Here is an 18,983-nt window from a genome sequence, read left to right as displayed (position 1 = left end):
ACCGTTATCTATTCGCACTTTTAGCGAGTACAAATATATCAATTTGGTCTACCTAGTAACCTATTTAGGTACTTACTCTAATAAGAAATAATATTTGATAAGTAATTTATACCTATACAAAAATATTTCCGTTTATAGTTCTACTTACCGCATTCCGTCAAATATTTCAAACGAGAAAAGAAAGAATAGTTAATTGTTTTACAAGCTTTTATGACTTTATGTGAGACAAGAGACTTGAATACAAAAGAATATAAATCTCCGCTTAGAAACTTACTAGGAAGCACGTTGCAAAAAAGGATGCGTTTTTTGTTACCCCCGGGGCCGTTGGCGAAAACCATTGTTCAGTTCGGAGGGCGGGGGAAGTAATAACTGCAGTAAGGGTGCGTTGTAATGAAACTTTTACCTGAGGGACCGATGCAATGCGGTCTTCATCTAGTCATATAGCACAGCTCGAGTTGTTCGCATGTTTGTGAGAGTTCAGTGATGTCTTCCTCAAGGCAGAATGATAGCTGTAACTGGTTGCTCGTGGAGTGGAAGAGTGGTGGTCGTGATGTGGTGTACATTCGGTCTGTAGTGAGTCCCTTGAATAAGGAGCTAAGGGCGGGAGATCAGTTGACGGTGAACCGGCGCGGAGAGCCGGAAGCGGCTACATTGCATGCGCGCGCGCGTAAGTAGATAATTGAATTTTTGCTACCCTTGCTGCCCTTGCGCAGGTAACTCATTTCTAACGGTCTTTGAAATGCTCAAGTTAGGTATCTGTGTTATCTAAAACTACTTCATTTTGGAAGAAGATACTAACAAGATTTAGGTAGGTAAATAATTTAAAAATAATGTTAAATTCTTGATCAGTTTTTCAATTGGGCTATTTCTTCCTATCAGACGCTGTGTACAAATAAATTGGTAAAGATAATAATTTTTCGTAGTCATAACATAACAACCAGATAGCCTGCACGTGTTATTAAAGTGTCGTGTAAAATTAGGTGCCAACCTTCCCAAATTACTGCTACAATATGCAGCAATTATTTTACTTGGTCCTAAAATGATATCACTTCGTCGGTATTTTAGCTGAAATCATATTCACTTGCGAATGTAGGAAACTTAACTTACTTAGGGCCTCTATACAATTTAGAACTTCATGCTGACAGATAATAATTTGACAAAAATACAGGCGAGCGTGACGTGCTGGATACGATGCTGAAAGAGACCGGGAGGAAGGAAGAAGCAGGTCCTAGCGTCAAACATGAAGACGAACCGGAGGACTACTCCTCAAGCGCCTCGTCCTGGGTGCCCAGTGACGATGGCGCACAATCTGGAGATTCTGCTGGGGTAAGTTTGAAATTTAAATTAGTCATTACAACTAGATACCAACAAATTGACTCTGAAGGTTTCGTCTTAAATCTGTCTTTGTAAACGCGCTTTGCATTGTCTGTACCAACACAACTGTGTAATTCTGCTCCATAAATATGGACTGCAAAACTATTAGTCCGAGAGTTCATTTTGTATTGACCAACTTGAGGTGACTTGAAAATGTTTTTGATTTTGAGGGTACTTAGTAAAATTTTATATTATATAATCTGTCAATTGCAGGAAAAAAACAAGAAAATCAAATTGGAACATTGCAAACGTCAGTATTCCAATAGAAGATCAAGTAAAAAGATTATGACTCCTTCGCACAGAGCCAACCCAGTTATTCCGAAGATTATGCAGCAAGCCAACATGGTGAACCGAAAGAGGACATACGATTGCCTTAAAAATGGATCTATCAATAAATCAACACCAGATTCCACTAGGAGGAACAATCAAAATGTCAAAGGTCATCAAAATGTGACTATCGATGTTCGTGAACTCATGAATATCAAGAACAGTTTTCAAGTATTGTTTAACATGCTTGAGGACTTAAAGCGGCCAGTATCTTCAGCCGTGAACCAAAGTTCTAACGACCATACGGCTCCTTTCAAACCAGAAGACAGCCATGTAACGTATAATCAGTCAATGGACGAATTGAAGGAGGATGATGAAAATAGTGAAAATGACGAGTTCAATCGTTCGGATGACAATGTACTGATAAGCAATAAGTACACCAATGTTGCTGTAAAGACAGATCAGAACAAAGAGTCAGGAAAAGATGAATGGGTATGTCATTGTTTTTTTTTTAACATTTGTTCGTTTACTTTGAAATTGTAGACGCTTTTACCGTTAGGTTTCAACAAAAGACGTATTTGAATGTTGAATGACAACTGAGCTGTCGGCATTTTAAACTTATATAAATTGCTTTATGACCGGAATTATGGTACCTGTGTACCATTTTTCTAACACTTTGTTTACTTCGTGTAATAAAGCTTAAAAAAAGGACATGTTCTCGGCTAAATTACTAGCACATGTCTGTATACAACATCGTATTAGAAATAGGTCATCATTCTGATGCTGTTTTCAGATACCCATTGGAAGTGGAAAGACTTTAATACACAGGGACCAATTCAAGAGAGTCAATTGGAAGTCATATACCATTGCTACGAGGACCCTACTTCTAGCAGTGTTTCCAAGAAGGTATGAGACGAATTTATTACATTTTCTAATACACTTGACGACAACATGTATAACAAGTGAAATATTTGTTTATGACCTGTTCCTTGACCTTTTAAATATCATTAACCAGTGCCTACTACCTAGTAGGATTTTTTGTAGAATCTATAATTAAATTGCTAATCTCATGAACCAATTGGCTACCATCAAAAGCCGTGTACGAACTCGATATTAATTTTAGAACTGTTGACTTATCATCCCACGTAACCGGCGCACCTGTTAAACCAAACATATGACGTCACAATTCATGCTAACGAACGAATTAATCTTGCAGGATACTGGCAACACACTCGTTAACTGGCAAGAGATCGCCAGCTTTTCAAGACAAGCCCGCCAAAATGTGTTTGGATCCAAAGATTATATCTGACGTCATTATGGAAATTATGGATAGATTCAACGTCAGGGAGAACCTAGTCAGGTAAGATGAAAGAAATGCTGGTATTTCAAGATTTGTGTGGGACATTGGACGATTAACTGACTGATATTAAATTTTGCATGATCTTTCGAATGTAAATATCTGGTACAATGATTGACAAATCAAAATAATAATAAGCTTTGCAAAATTGGAACTGTGATTGAAAAAAACAACTTCGTTGAACTATGCAATCTTAAACAAATATTTTTTGGTAGCTGGAAACGTGCCAATTAATGAATTTTGTATGGAATGTAATATCGCTTTCGCTTAGGTAAACAGTATTCAAACAATAAAACTTTGGAAAATGTTGATGACATTTTTCAATAATCGCAATCACTCTCTTTTCTTATGATCGGGGCCATAATTTAGACATGTACCATGATTAATACTTATAACTGTCAATTGATTCAATTGAAGGAGAATAATGAATTCCTTATATTTTTTACAGGAGTATTATCACAACCAAGTGTGCCGATGAGTGCAAAATGTGGAAAACTCGAGTCAGTAAGAACAATAAGAAAAAATCAAAGAACCACGAAAACATACCGCCGTCGAATAATAACTTAGAAGATCAAAAAGTTATGTAGGCTCTGATGTTCTATGAAACATGCATTATAGGCTGTGAATTGTCTTTATTTATAATGAGAAACGCCATATCCCAGTCCAATTAGTAATACCTATCAATTATTTACTACGTCTATATACTTTTGTGTATTAACATACATTATCTGGGAGTATTAATGGATTAACCCAAGCACCTACTATTTATCAAATGTAATCAATACCCATAGAATTTGAAACAATGTATTTCAATCTTTAGTGTTTTGGTAAAAACATTAACACTCGTAAATATTAAATTAACTTTCGAATACATTGAACACCTTATGTATTGATTTGGACTAGGATATTTACCTTTATATTGTTAATTTTAATTAATAAACAAATTAAAACGTAATAAAAATATTTATTTGCGTTAATTCCACATTTCTCTGATGACTAATAAATTACATTTGTATAAGTATTACAGCTCTTGACTAGATAATTATAAATAACAATTTATTAATCGACTGTTACAATACAAATTCGTACATCCATTTATAGAATTACAAGATTTAATCGGAGACCCTACAATAAATTACACTTAACCAAAAATGCTTTGTACTATCATAAATAAGGATAGCCAAAAATACCATTAGCTTCAAAATAAATAATTCATTTATTTCCCCATTTATTCGAAACTTCACTATCCCACCAGCTTATAAAAAAAAACAAATGCACAAAACCATACCGACCTCTTTAGAGTTAACGTCCCTGTTGGAATATACCCAGAGGTGACAACACTATATCTGTGTTGGTACTTGCTGTGATAGCTCTCATTAACATCATGTCGTCTGGCGTAAACTGCCAGCCACTCAACTGACCCAGGCTCGTCAGCTTGGGACAGCATTCGATCAGTAAGTCCACGGTTTGACTTGTCAAACGAGGAGCGTTGGGGAACCAAATGCCTTCTAGGTTGTCGAATTTGTACCGGCGAAGCATGCTGAAATTAGAGAATAGCTCGTTAAAGAATGAGAGACCTTTTTTGTGATTAACATTAAGAGGGATAGGGAGTATAAAGGTAGAATTCCATGGATCGCGGCTGCGACAGCCGCGCGCGGCCTACGACAGTCGTCGGCCGCGCGCGACAATAGTCAACCTATCAAAATGTATGGCACCGTTGCCGAGGCCCGCGACAGTCGCTCGCGGCCGACGAATTTCGTAAGCCGCGCGCGGCATTGTCTTGAAATTAGTAGATTTTGTGCGTCCGTTCCCTTTAGTCGAAGTGCTAATTGATATCCTTGAAGAAGAGGAGGATGACGTGCTGCTGTGGCTGTATTATGAAAATAGATTACCAATCGACCCTATCTTTAAAAGTAGAAATGAAGAAGGATATTACCAAATACTGATTCAAAAGCACTTGTATTGTAATGAAAACAAAAGGAAGTTTTGCCGACTAAATAAAAAACAATTCAATTCTGGTTTTACTAAGATTCTATAGATGTTATTAAGCGCTAGACCATGTTGAGATGCGTACGGCCGCGAGCGGCTCAAGAAATTCGTCGGCCGCGCGCGACTGTCGCGGACCTCGGCAGCGGTGCCATACATTTTCATAGGTTGACTATTGTCGCGCGCGGCGGCGTCAGCCGCGACCCACGGAATTCTACCTTTAGGGAGGGATCACGTTAAGAGGAATATCAATTAAACATTTGGGGATTTAAAGGATTATCGATATTGAATATTTAACGTCGATGTCGCATCAAGAGATTATGTATTAAAGTATTATACTTACAATGTTTACGGTAAAATCTGGTACAGCGAAAACCAGGGTACATTTTGCAATAGGTACATCCAATCGATAATTTTAAGTGAGCTAATGTAGGTTTAAATAAAGGTTAGGACTTACCGAGACATATCATTGTCATCCAACTTAATCTCATCGCCGATGATCAATTTCTTTAGCTTAGGAGTACCAGTCATCAAATACTTGAGACAGGACGTCGACAAGTTACCGTGAATTATTTCTATATGTTCCAAACTATTGAACGGTATTTCTTCTTCATGTGTTGCTGTCTGTATCTGGTAGAACTCTAAACTCTCCAGGTTCCTACAAGTTTCCGCTACCCTCGTGAAGTTGAATGACCCCGTCGACGCCGAAAGCATCAATGCTTCTATTTTATGTCCAATCTTATCTAACAGCTGGTGCAGCTCGTGGCATTGGAATTTGTTCAACTTAATCTTGTTAACACTGTTTAATTCTTTGATTTGTTGCAAAACTCCTTGGTCTGGCTCTTCGAGGTAAATCGTCTCTATCATTGGACACAGGGCAATAATCGCCTTCATCGTTCGCATATTTGTCTGAACATCATGCATATATTGCAGTTTTGTTTTGAAATCTGGATCTGTGTTGTAAATAGAGTAAACAGCTTTACCAACAAACGAATAACTGCCAAGATTAGTGAGGTTTGGCAGCCGCCGTATTAATAAAGCGACGTCAGTGTGATCAATGTTCTCCTCTCCGTACATGCCTATGTTTACTACGGTCAGACTTTGTGTTAACTGCGGGTTTCCTCTTAACATCGCGTCTATACCAATCTCTGTGATATCCGTTTCACCAGAAATGTCCAAAAGTTTCAGCACTTTATTATATTTACCAATATATTTGAGCACTTCATCATTAGCAATATAGGGAATATTCAAGGCGGTTAAATTGGGCAGATTTTTTAGTAACTGATACATTATTGGTAAATGATCCTCCTTGACCCACACTCCTTTCAGATTGAGAGCAGTCAAGTGGTGGCCTTGCTCCATAATGAGCTCAAGGACTTTCCTATAATAGGGAAGGGGAAATATCCCCGTCGCTAAACTCTTGACGTTTTCTTTGAGCAGAAGTTTCATTGTGTAGAATCTAACAGACGGTTCCAAGTATTCGGAGCTAAGTATTAGGTTAACGAGATCCTGGAATATGTCGGTGGTTGCACCCATGCTCTCGTAATACGAGGAGACCATCGCGAACTCCAGCGCGGCATCCTCGTCGGATGAAACGCGAGACAGGGCGTGGATCAGCTGTCTCGCGACCAGCGACAGTGTAATCTCCTGTAGAGGCGGCACGGGTAACTTGGGCGACATGTTTGCACAAAACTACGAGTCTACTGTTCAACTAATATAAAATATCACTTTCACTATAACACCACTAATTGAGCATAGCAGTAACACTGTTGCGACTTTCAGTTTTGGGAAGAGAAAGAAGTGAAAAATGGTGGAGCTATTTAGCTCACGCATGCGCACCGCGCGGCTGGCACGGCGCCAGCGCACGTTTATAATTCAAACTCACACAACTCCCGCCGTATTTTTAGAACTTTTATAAAAGGTGTTTACGGCTAGTGGCGTATGCAATTGTTATTATAAACTGGATTCGGACATAAAAATCGAGATCTATGGAACGCTATACCGCGCGGAATTATTGATAGATTTTGTTTCATTTTAGTTGTGATGTTAATCGTCGCTTGTTATGCGATTGTGTATCTATTTTTGAATGTGAATAGGGACGTGGAAGCAGTTTAGATATTGTTTATAATTTATTACAGTGTGTCAGTGGCGCAGTTTTTGCGTTAGGCATGCGACATATCGTTAATTATTTTTATGCACTATTTTGCTACAATAGCTTGTGTTAGAATAAATGCATTATTATTTTGCATCATAGTTAGCAGCTGAGAAATATCTGATGCTATATAAATTATAGCAATAATTTCTGCAATATATTCTTAAAAAATGTAACTTATTTGTTATGAGTGAGGAATACCAAAAATAGTAACGCAATTCGAATTAAATAAATTTATTTCATCTCAGAATTACAACTTATAACAGTTTGATAATGAGCCTGAAAGGAATTTACGTCTTATTTCACATAATTATAATTCTAACAAATCACAAATGCTAGGACTACGACCTTATTATTTACTACGCACAGACAAATATATAAAAAAATCGCTTACATTTATGGTCTGGGTTTCCTTGAAATGATAAATTGAGAAGTTTATGATAAAGGAACGCGATTTAAGGACAGTAGACATTTTCCAAACCATACCTTAGTTAACATAACAGCTAGACTTTATATAACATACTCAAATTATAAAGTTCACATTACTTATCTGGTACACCAGGTACTCGGTTTTAGTCTAAGCTACAGCATTGACAAATTGTAAGAATTACATTACATTTCACAAAAGATAAAATCTTATTATATACGCCAATGTTGCCCAGTATCAACATGACATAAAACTTTTTGTTACCAGTCCTATAATCCACAGAATTTACACAAAACTCAACCTTACTACATCGACATAAATTACAATATCGAGCAACACGACGTACCCACTCTATTTGAATAAGTAGTTAACTAAAGACAAACAATCTTGATAGGACTTTTTACCTTAATTTTAAAATAAAATTCTTCTATTATAATAAATATTACAAATGTAAAGGTTTGTGAGAATGTATGGATATGTGTTTGTTATTCTTTCACGCAAAAACGATTTGGTTGAAATTTTATATGTACCTAGGTAGGTGATTAACACATAGGCTTGACCCTGGATAAACACATAGGCTACTTTTTATCAACGCATCATGCGGGCGAAGCCGCGGGAGGAAGCTTCTATAAATCAAAGAAATTACATTTTCTTAATAACAAATAATTCAATAACAATAAGTAATTAATCCAAAATTATTGAAGCATTATTTTAGACAGTACTTAGTTTATTTGTTTAACATGTATTTGTGTAAAAAAAAGTATCAAGATTGTTTACCTTCACACAAGTGCCAACACAAATGGAGTTTACTTCCTACATACTACTCTTTTCTACAACATACCTCTTCACGTAGGTACAGGCAAGTTCTTAGCCACGAGTAAAAGAATCTGTTCGGTACTAAAGCACCAATTGGCGATGTCTTTGGAAACCTTGCACCAAGCTTCACCGTGGTGAGGCTCGGCGGTCTTACATCGAGTCTTTACGTCTTCTTGTTGTTGCTCGTTGCCATGGAGAAGTTCGAATTTGTAGAAGTAAGCCCATGCGTCTCCTAGGTCGGGGTCGATTTTTACCTGTAATTTGGTTCTTGTTAGGGTATTTGATGCTAGGGGCGGACCTGACTTTAAAAAAAGGTGGAAAATTCACATCAATAAAATTCGTGTACTTTAGGGGGTACATAGGGGTGTATATAAGGAAGTATTGGTATAAGCATATAAAAGAATACATAGGGTTATAGGCATATCTGTAAGGACCATAGGGAGAGTACGAAGGGGTAGTACTTGCACATTAGTTTTTAGGGGAATTATATGAGAGTTAACTACATACTCAAAGTCAAAAGTCATTTATTCAACGTAGGTACTACACTTTTTGAACGTCAAATTTACAAAAGACTGCCCCCACCCTTCACCACTTCCTGTGTGTTTTTGCTGGGAAGAAGAAGTGGTGGAATAAACTCCCCAGACTATCCCATGAGGAGTAAAAAAGGGAATACATAAGGGTATTACTCGTACATACTCGGACGGAGGTATATAGAGGCGTATCTAGGTCCTACTACCTACAGTGACGGATAATAAGTAATGCTCATCGCTTACCGTTCGGTTGAACCACTCTCTGCACTTGTTCAGTTTCCTCTCAGTCCAGAAGAGTTGCGACACCGCCAACAGTACGAACGCGTCATGCTCGCATTTCTTTAGCGCGTCAACCTGCATAACAACGGTATTATTTTAAATGTAACATACGTGACTCGAATACAATACTATAGCTGTAGTGACCGATTAAAGGCAGTTAAGTCTATTATAATTTACGTACTTAAAGTGAAATGACGACATCCAATGTAATCTTCTTTATTCTGAACCGCAAATACCAGAAGATGATAACTTAGTCTAAGTTTTACATAATCAATCAATTGCACGAGATTTTAATTTTTTACACAAATATTTCTTCGAGTCGCTGCACGCAAAGAAGTAACAAATTGGTTGTGAAAATTTCGAAAATGTCCGCGATATTGCAGCAATTTTGTGCGCAAACTATACGACGGAATCTCGACATTACACACATACACCTAAAAAAATTACCTAACATAAACATGATTAATAAAATATCTCACGCTCTTAGTCTTCCTCTGCGGTCTTGACTCCATGAATATTGCCTCTGCCCACAAGCGGCCGGCGTTGGGGCACTCCTGTAACGCTTTAGCCATCACAGCGTTCGCTATCTCTGCGCTGCCGTTTCGCCTTTCTAGACGAACGCTTTCTAACCTGAGGGAAGGAAAAAATTATGTGATATTAGCTGTGTCTCGTTTCACCCGCGTTCATAGGAAATTCTTCTTGAAACGGGATGAAATAGAGTTTAATTGTGCGAGAAGTACAGACGTGTGCACAGGAATCTGCACATGGTGTTCATTGACCTTGAGAAAGCGTATGATAGGGTGCCTCGGGAAGTGTTATGGTGGGCCATGAAAGAGAAAGGTGTGCCTGGGAAGTATGTGGAGTTAGTTCGTGCGATGTACAGGCAGTCCTGTACGTATGTCCGATCGTCGGCCGGCAATACTGACCAGTTCAGTGTGGCTGTGGGCCTGCACCAAGGGTCTGCTTTAAGTCCTTACCTCTTCCTGCTTATTATGGACGCCTTGACGGCGGACATACAGGAGGAGGCACCCTGGTGCATGCTGTTTGCCGACGACATCGTCCTGGTTAGTGAAGACGGACCTGAGATCCAGAGCAGATTGGGGAGTTGGCAACAGAGACTGGAGAATGTTGGCTTAAAAATCAGCAGAACCAAGACCGAATATATGTTCTGTGATTTCGGCGGTCTCTCCAGTCCTGAAGCCATAGCGCTGGATAACGCACTTCTTCCAGTCTGCTCCGATTTCCGGTATCTCGGTTCGCTTATTCAGGGCGATGGCGAAATAGATCGGACAGTTACGCACAGAATTAACGCAGGATGGATGAAATGGCGGCAGGTAACGGGAACAACTTGTGACCCTCGTATTCCCCTTAAAGTTAAGGGGAAAATTTACAAGAGTATGGTCAGGCCTGCTGTCTTGTATGGATCAGAGTGCTGGCCCACAAAAGCGACGAATGAAAGACAATTGCATGCGGCAGAGATGAGAATGTTAAGAGGTATGTGTGGAGTTACGCGAATGGATAGAGTGAGGAATGAGTATATAAGAGGAAGTTTGAAAGTAGCGCCGGTATCAGAAAAACTGCGTGGAAACCGGCTGTCGTGGTATGGGCATGTGATGCGGAGGGATGAGAGTCATGTTGTGAGGAAGGTGATGAGTATGAACGTGGACGGATATAGTGGAAGAGGAAGACCAAAGAAACGATGGATGGATTGTGTGAAAGTAGATATGGTAAGAAAGAATGTTACTTGTGAGATGACGGCAGATAGAAGAGTATGGAAGAAGAAAACATGCTGCGCCGACCCCAAATAAAATTGGGATAAGGGCAGGAGGATGAGGATGCAGGGATAGTGAAACAGTTGGGCACAAAATGTTCCACTTTATGATATTAGTTTAGACCAGTGGTTCTTAACCTTTTTGACATGAGGGACCACTTTAACTAAAGTTTGTCTTGCCGGGGACCACCTCATCGGTTTACCTAAATTAGCACTCATTTCTTTATTATTTATCAAAAAAAAATCTGAATTTTTGGGTCGGTTCTACTCAAAGCTAAACGCATGTCGGCAGTTGTGTAGGTAAGCAAATGCAAATAAAGAAAAACTTGCCTACGTAGTTTTCAAATGCGCGAGCGAAGCGAGCGCGAAATTTTTATCGGTCTTAAACCAAATATTACGTAAAATGTAGCCCAAACGTACTTAACTTTTTGTTTGTTGACAAATGCCAAAATAAGGGCATATAGTTTCTGAATACGCGAGCGAAGCGAGCGCGAAATTTTTATCGGACTTCAACCAAATATTACGTAAAATGTAGCCCTGTATGTGTAAAATTAAGTTAGATAACGTATAGCAACGTCGCGAAGCTAAGCTTCGCGGACCACTTGGAATGCTTCCAGGGACCACCAGTGGTCCGCGGACCACCGGTTAAGAACCACTGGTTTAGACAATATTTTTGTCAATGGTGGTTTGTAACATCAGACCAAAATTTCTAAGAAGTAGAAAAGCAAATGTAAATTTAACTTTGTTTATTTGCAATATTCGAGTAACTGGCCACACAAAGGACAATGGGCACAAATATATGGGACCTGGTATACCCGACCAATAGGAATGTCATATATATCATTGGATAGGCCTTTTTATGTAGGACAAGATTTACTATGACAGCTTTGCTGAAATGTTTGTCCGTTCTGAGATATAGATCAAAAACTGTGCTAAAGTTAGAACTAAGTAATCTATTGATACCTCAAGTTTTTAAAGGAAAATCTAAGTACTAATAACTTTAAGTCTTGTAAGTACTACTGTGCCCGTTAGGATCCATAATTGTTACTATTATGTAGCATTTCAACCTTTTATTGTACCAACTGGATGTTGGGCGTAGTGAGAAACCGCACCAATAAGAAAGTCATACATATCATTGGATAGGTCTTTTTAACTGGAACAACATTTACTATGACAGCTTTGTTCTGTTGTTTGTCCGTTCTGAGATATAGATAACAAACAATCTTAAAACTGATGCTAATCAATACTGTAATCTGATTTTCTTTCATATACAAGACTTACACTTAGTAGTTCTTAGATTTTCCTTTAAAAACTTGAGTTATCAATAGATTACTTAGTTCTAACTTTTGCACAGTTTTTGATCTATATCTCAGAACGGACAAACATTTCAGCAAAGCTGTCATAGTAAATATTGTTCTACATAAAAAGGCCTATCCAATGATATATATGACATTGCTATTGGTGGGGTATACCAATCTGCCCATTGTCCTTTTCTCAACTGAATTAAAAAAAAAACTGAAAAGATATTCAATTTACAATTTATGAAATATCTATATTTTTTGTTGGCAATACGGATGCTGAATTCTTACCACAACTCCGCAGTCTTAGGATTCCTTAGCCTGGCCTTTTCCAGCACTGATCTCGCTTTGGTAACATTCTTGAGCTTCTCTTCCAGTCTCGCTAATAATATCCACATTGGTACACTTGTTGCACATTTCTTCAGCTAAAAATAACGTCAGGAGTAAGTTAAAAACTGTGACAGAAAATATCCTTAATTTATGAAGATACCTATTTATAAAAATATTTATTTAATACCAATCCCTACTAATATTATAAAAGCGAAAGTAACTCTGTCTGTCTGTCTGTTACGCTTTCACGTCTAAACCACTGAACTGATTTTAATAAAATTTGGTACAGAGATAAAGTTGACCTTGAGAAAGAACATAGGATAGTTGTTATCCCGGACTTTTGGAGAATTCTCTTGGAAACGCGATGTAACCGAACTCTACGCGGGCGAAGCCGCGGGCGGAAACTAGTAACAATATAAAAGAAATATTGTATCACAATTAGGGCTAAATATTTCTTTATTATCTGCTTATAATAAAATTAATACATGATATTTGCATTATTATGTTTCTTACCCCTTGTGAATAAGTATTGCGTGCTTCCTCATCCTTTTCCATTTGTTCTTCAATCTGTCCCTTCATCATGTGCAACTTGGCGTAGTCGGCGAACACCTTGATCGCTTCCTCTAGCAATTTCAACGCTACGTCCAGGTTGTTTAGAGCCCATTCTAGCTTGGCGGATTTTATCATCACCTAAGGAAATATCAAATAGATTAATAAAAATAAAATATATAAAAAAATCGTATTTCATTTGTTTTTTTTTATAATGTACTACTGATTTTATGATCTGCTCATGGCATTTTCTTAAATACTGAGTTTAGTTTACAGTCTCCAACCCGATGTAGGTATTTCATTCAAATTAAACATGCAGATATTGCTTGAACTTTTTTTAACTCAGTTACATAAGGAAACATTGGACCTATTTCTTACACAGGTTTATAGGCAGATTTACCAAACATGTTTTTAAATAAATAAAAGAAAATATACCATTACCCTCAACGAGATAATTCTACAGCATTTTTGAACGACCAACAACAGTTCACCTAACAAAACATGTACAGTACTTTACATTGTATTTATTTGTAAATAACTTAACTAACTCTGACTAACAAACAAATTAATATGAAAAATAATATAATCTTACCCTAGGTGTAGGTGCCGAAGCCCTAGCCTTGGAAAGCAGTCGCCTCGCTCTGTCGTACTCCTTGTTCTCGCTCTCCAGTTTGACGGCCGCCAGCCAAATCTCCTCAGAGTTCGGGTTCGCTTGGAAAGCTAGCGAGAGGATACCTCGCGCTGCCGGTACGTCACCTTTGGAGAAATATTAAGACTACTTTAAAACTATAATTTAATCATTTTTATGGCTAGTTTCACCGGTTATTGATAAACTCTCCGATAGCTTATCAGGAACTTATCTGACATATTAACACATGGTTTCACAGGTCTCGGATAGCCATATCTAGCAGAATTTATAAGAAGCCTTTATCTGGCACATAGCATTAACTATTAGGTAACTAACTGACAGTTTATCGATGCCATGTAAAACCGGGACTAAACATAAATGTTTTCTAAATTCCCCACACACAACAACCTGCAATTTAAAACACAAGTTGCCACTTACCAGCCAACCACTTAGACTTAGCCCCCATGAGCCACAAGACCTCCGATTTAGGACAATGAGCCACGGCTCTCTGCAGCAAGGCCTCCAGGCTGGCGCGAGTGCCGTGCTGCTTCTCCAGGTAGGCGGCTCGCAGCCATATGGACTTCTTGGACGGGAACACTGACAGCGCGTAGCCGTACACTGCGCGGGCGCATTCGTAGGCACCTTCGTTTGCGCACTGAGAGAAAGGGGTTTAGAAATAAATACGATTCAATAAATAAAACAAACTGAAATAAATGGTGTGGTTATTTTGAACTCATATATATGTATTTTATCATCTATTTATAAATTACGCAGCCAAATGTAACTTGCATAATTAATCTTAGATTATATTTTACAATTAAAGTGATAGCGATACTTTGAAAGAATCTATAATAGCAAAAGTTTTACTTACAGCTTCAGCATCTTCCATCCAAGTATGTTTTTGATCCTCAGGTTCTATTCCATGTCCAATTACTGCTCGGATGATAGCCTGAAAAATTACAAATCAAAATATTACTCCTATATTCCAATTTTTTTGTTACCAAGGAGAATTAGCTTGCCCAGGTAGCTCGGTTGAAGAGGTCAGATAAACGGTTGCCAAGTAAAACACTGATACTCAGCTTCATCTGATATAAATGGAAGCCAACCTCCACATAGTTGGGAAAATACTATGCATATAACGATTCAGAGATTTTCCTTAGTATTAACTTACTTGACAAGTATGAACAGCGCCAGATTTCTCGGCCTCCATAGCTTCTTTGAACCAGTGCTCGCGATTGATTTCTACGCCGTTAGCACTTAAAGATGTGATCGCACGGTCTATGATCTTTTCTACCATGTGAGTGTTGCCTGAGGAGAAAATTAAAATAGTTATATGGGAGAAAACCACTTCGGTGAATGAACAAAACTATATCTCAAGCAACAAGGAAAAAAAGATTGTGGGCTCATCCATCTTATACTGCTGAAAATTCATATGCATTCACATTGTGGGAGAGGAAGTAAATAAGGGAATCCTGTATGAGTGGCACGTAGGCAGAAAAGATACATAAGAAAGTCACTAAGGGGAGTACATAGGGGGAATACATAGGAGAAGTATATAAAACCGTCCGTCCGTCCGTTCAAATATTACGTAAGCAGATTTATTACAATTATTTACCAAACCATCCCCCTTGTCAGCAAAAGTAAGCAAAGCTTTTACCCCCTCCCCCCATGCTTACGTAAACATTTTTCAATTAAAAAACTATTTTTTTTTATATTATAATTATAATGTCCGAAAAAAACAATACACTGACAGAAGAAATTTAGACAAGTGAACAGCGCGCAGTAATTACCCGAATCGATTCTAAAGCGAGTGCTTATGCGTGTATATTTGCGGGAATCCCCGAAAATGCGTTTCGTTTTCAAGCATAGACAATGTGAGGGTTGCCATTCGTGTAAAAAAGTAAATAACTATCGATGACGTAATCATCATCTGGACTCCCCAACCCCCCATGTCATCCAAAATAAGCAAAACAAAGACCCCCCCCCCCACCCTCCTATAGTGCTTTCGTAATATTTAACGGCCCCTAAGGAGGAGAAATATAGGCATAGAAGTATATAAGGAAGAAGTATATAAAGAAGAGCATACGTCTCATTCTGGCTAATAATGCAAAATTTTATTAATTTATCCCAAAATATACGTACCATGTGCTTCTTCAAGTTTAGCAGCCGTCACCCAAATCTGTCGATCAGTAGGTATATTCTCGCGGGCCTTATTCAGTACTTTTCGGGCATTCTCATAAGTTTCCAATCTTGCTAACGCGAGCCACAGTTCTACACTAGTGGGACAACATTCTACGGCTCTTGACAGTAAGATTCTCGCATCTTCTGGATTTTCAAGTTCAACTGCTGCTTTCCATAGACGGACAGAGTTGGGTATGTGTTCTAGAGCTTTGCGGTAGACTCGGCGTTTTGCCTGGGAAATGAGACGCGGATATTTAAACTTTTTTTCCTATGTATAGTGAAGTTGGAGAAAATAACACGCTTTTTTACGTCAGTTGATGTTAATCTTAGAATGTCTGACCAATCAGTAATTTAATAAATAAGTATCCTGTCAGTTTGGGCCGTAAAATTGTAGTTTTAATTTTGATGTAAATATTTTCAGTTACGTATTTTTTATCGTCCACACAGAACATGCCTGACAGAATACATTACTCCAAACACAATTGTGGCTGCAGACGCCCACTCTTCCTATTTGTTTTCGCTGGGAAGAAGTGGCAAACAAACTTGGGGACTTTGTGGCGAGCAGCTAGCAATCCTAGATTCTCTTACCTTAGTCTCCTGCTCCAAATCAGCAGCCTTCACCCATATCCTGACACTATGCGGCAGGTTCCTAGCAGCATGAGCTATGACGGCACGGGCGGTATCTCTCGGTTGTAGCCGAGCCGCTTCTAACCAGAGCTCCTCACTGCTCGGGTTTACTTCACAGCCTTTCATTATTAGGTTACGGGCTGATTGGACTTTGCCTGTAAATGTGGGTAAATTTTATATATATCTTTTTCAAGAACGGAGTTACGTTAATGAAATGGCAATAACAGGGAGCGCTCTGCCGAGCGCATACGCTCGGTTTAGCTACGTGCGACACATTCGGAGCAGAAAAAATCTGCCCCGCGGATCCAGGCGTCATCTTTCGAAATCTAATATAAACTTCAACTATGGAATACATAAGTGTACATACTGTACTTTGGTTTATTTATATGGATTTTCTTAATAGGGAGGATAAATATCTCTTACCTGTCACTTCTTCCAACCTAGCACTAGCAATCCAAGCTGGTGGATGGTTAGGATTCGTCTCTCTAACAGACTTGAGCAATAATCTCGCCTTCTTAATATCATTGATATCACCACCATACGTGGGTATCATGGACTGCAAGTCAGTCAGGTAACCCTTAGGGTCTACTACAGTCTGGCCTGTTACAGAGTCTGAGACTTGGGATAGTTTCACTGTCATTAGAGTGTTTCTGGCTTGACCGATCTTTCTTAAATCCAAATCACCTGTAAATGAAAGATAGTAATTAATTCCTATAGTATATGATCAGTACTAGAGAGTGTAATAGTTTAAATAAATTTTAAAATAGTTTAATACAGAAGCAGGCTTGTGAATTTGGATGATTGTGCCTTGATTTGCTTGTAGGAAATAAGAGAGTTGGAATATAAGGCCTTTATCATTGTTTGCATGATTATAGTGCTGTAAATAATAGAAAAACAGCTTTACCAGATGGTGTCAGCATTCCTGGAGTCATAACGCCAGGCATCATAGAAGCCAGTCCAGATCCAGGGTCAATGGAAGATGAAGATTCTCCACCCAAGTTCCTGGAGAGCACACTGTCAGGCAATGGAGTGAACTTCTCAGCTCGAGGGTTACGCTGCTTCCTGTTACGTGCATCACCGACTTCGGGTATGGCTGACCATTCATCCTCGGATACTGATTTCAATTCACGTTTTAAGTCTGAGAATTGCTGCTGAATTTTTGGCCTGAAAACGTCAGTGTTAACCAAAATTAAAGACTATATTTAGTATATCCTAGAACCTAATCATAAATTATCAAAAGTTGATAAATTACCAAAAGTGTATTTGTAAATAATAATTTTACCTTTCTTGACGGTATCTTTCCAAGTCTTCTTTGAGACGTTTCTCCCTATATTCTTTTCTCTTCTCATCCATCCTCTTGTCAATTGATTCATAAATGGCATCTGCTTCTGCATCATCTTTATCATAAGGGTCCTGGAAATATACACTACATGAAACTCAGTGTATTGTCAAACTCTGTTTCTCGAATAAGGACCATTAAGATTAAGATTAGAAGTAGGTTGTGGCTATTGTAATATAGTTAGAGACAATAAATGAAATTGTAGTCAGCAAAGAAATACTCATCAAAATTCATGCTCTACATGGTAGGCATAGGTAAATCTAATAGCTAGCTTATCCGATAGTGAATATATTTTGACAGGAGTTTGTGTAACAAAGTAGCCTAAAACGCTTGGTGAAATTCTCACCTAACCTTTTAAAGGAGGCATAGAAAACAAACCTTAGAAAACAATGAACCGCTGTAGCCTGAGAATTCATCATAATTGGAGTCGTTCAAATCCTCATCATCATCTTCTTCCTCAGTTTTCTTGCGTTTAGCCGCGGGTGGCGCATGACGATCATCACTGAAAAGTTAATACATTTTTGTGTAGTTTTAGATCATTATATAAAAGTTACACAGCAGTTTATTATGCTTCTATCACTATTATGTTCTTACTTGTTATGTTAGATTATTTAATTGTATTGCTCAACCTAATGAAATAAACAATTGTATTGTATACTCACGACACATCATTGGCGTCTCTCGCAGGACCGATATCAGATCGTGTGGTGAAACCAGTGGCACTGAAAAGTAAATAAGCGGTCACTAGCACATCCCTATATTGTAGAACTTGATTTCCTATTAAAAACAAGGATTTCTTACCCTCGACCTACACCAGCGACATAACCTAAGGGCGCTGGGATCCCCAGGAAGTGTTTTTTGTTTTTGTTTACAAATGCCTGCGGTGGCACAGACATCTTGGGATAGTTACACTCCACTTATTAATAAGCACGAATAAAATATCAATTCATGAAACTGAACCACTATTGATATTTCGTCTTCTGGTAAATATTTTTTAGGTGTAATTTCTCTTTTCTTTCCTCCGCTTTGGTTCCCTTGGTTGACATTAGTTTGACATTTTGTTATGACATTT

The 18,983-nt window shown here is 38.3% G+C and overlaps 3 protein-coding genes across 3 annotated transcripts; 1 reads left to right on the top strand and 2 right to left on the bottom strand.

Annotated features, from left to right (window-relative positions):
* The first annotated feature begins 46 nt into the window (after positions 1 to 46).
* LOC124638786 (early boundary activity protein 2-like) lies at positions 47 to 3,953 on the top strand. Its single transcript, XM_047175881.1, has 5 exons — positions 47 to 1,326; positions 1,588 to 2,133; positions 2,435 to 2,547; positions 2,858 to 3,001; positions 3,447 to 3,953. Exons 1-5 carry the CDS (start codon positions 1,192 to 1,194, stop codon positions 3,583 to 3,585), a joined length of 1,077 nt encoding a protein of 358 aa, XP_047031837.1. The 5' UTR covers positions 47 to 1,191; the 3' UTR covers positions 3,586 to 3,953.
* Positions 3,943 to 6,824, bottom strand: LOC124638785. Its single transcript, XM_047175880.1, has 2 exons — positions 5,442 to 6,824; positions 3,943 to 4,538 (listed from the first exon to the last, which is right to left on the bottom strand). The coding sequence occupies exons 1-2, from the start codon at positions 6,662 to 6,664 to the stop codon at positions 4,301 to 4,303; spliced, it is 1,461 nt and encodes a 486-aa protein (XP_047031836.1). The 5' UTR covers positions 6,665 to 6,824; the 3' UTR covers positions 3,943 to 4,300.
* A 530-nt stretch (positions 6,825 to 7,354) lies between these two features.
* Positions 7,355 to 18,956, bottom strand: LOC124638784 (pre-mRNA-processing factor 6). Its single transcript, XM_047175879.1, has 17 exons — positions 18,713 to 18,956; positions 18,574 to 18,633; positions 18,290 to 18,413; positions 17,855 to 17,985; positions 17,477 to 17,736; positions 16,996 to 17,256; positions 16,534 to 16,727; positions 15,907 to 16,177; positions 14,936 to 15,072; positions 14,636 to 14,713; positions 14,203 to 14,419; positions 13,729 to 13,892; positions 13,101 to 13,277; positions 12,549 to 12,682; positions 9,668 to 9,818; positions 9,153 to 9,263; positions 7,355 to 8,633 (listed from the first exon to the last, which is right to left on the bottom strand). The coding sequence occupies exons 1-17, from the start codon at positions 18,805 to 18,807 to the stop codon at positions 8,409 to 8,411; spliced, it is 2,790 nt and encodes a 929-aa protein (XP_047031835.1). The 5' UTR covers positions 18,808 to 18,956; the 3' UTR covers positions 7,355 to 8,408.
* Positions 18,957 to 18,983: the final 27 nt, after the last annotated feature.

The sequence above is a fragment of the Helicoverpa zea genome, chromosome 18 (assembly GCF_022581195.2).
Source record: "Helicoverpa zea isolate HzStark_Cry1AcR chromosome 18, ilHelZeax1.1, whole genome shotgun sequence".
NCBI lineage: Eukaryota > Metazoa > Arthropoda > Insecta > Lepidoptera > Noctuidae > Helicoverpa > Helicoverpa zea.
Note: the sequence above shows the minus strand (reverse complement) of the source record. Positions and strands in the feature narration are given on the sequence as shown.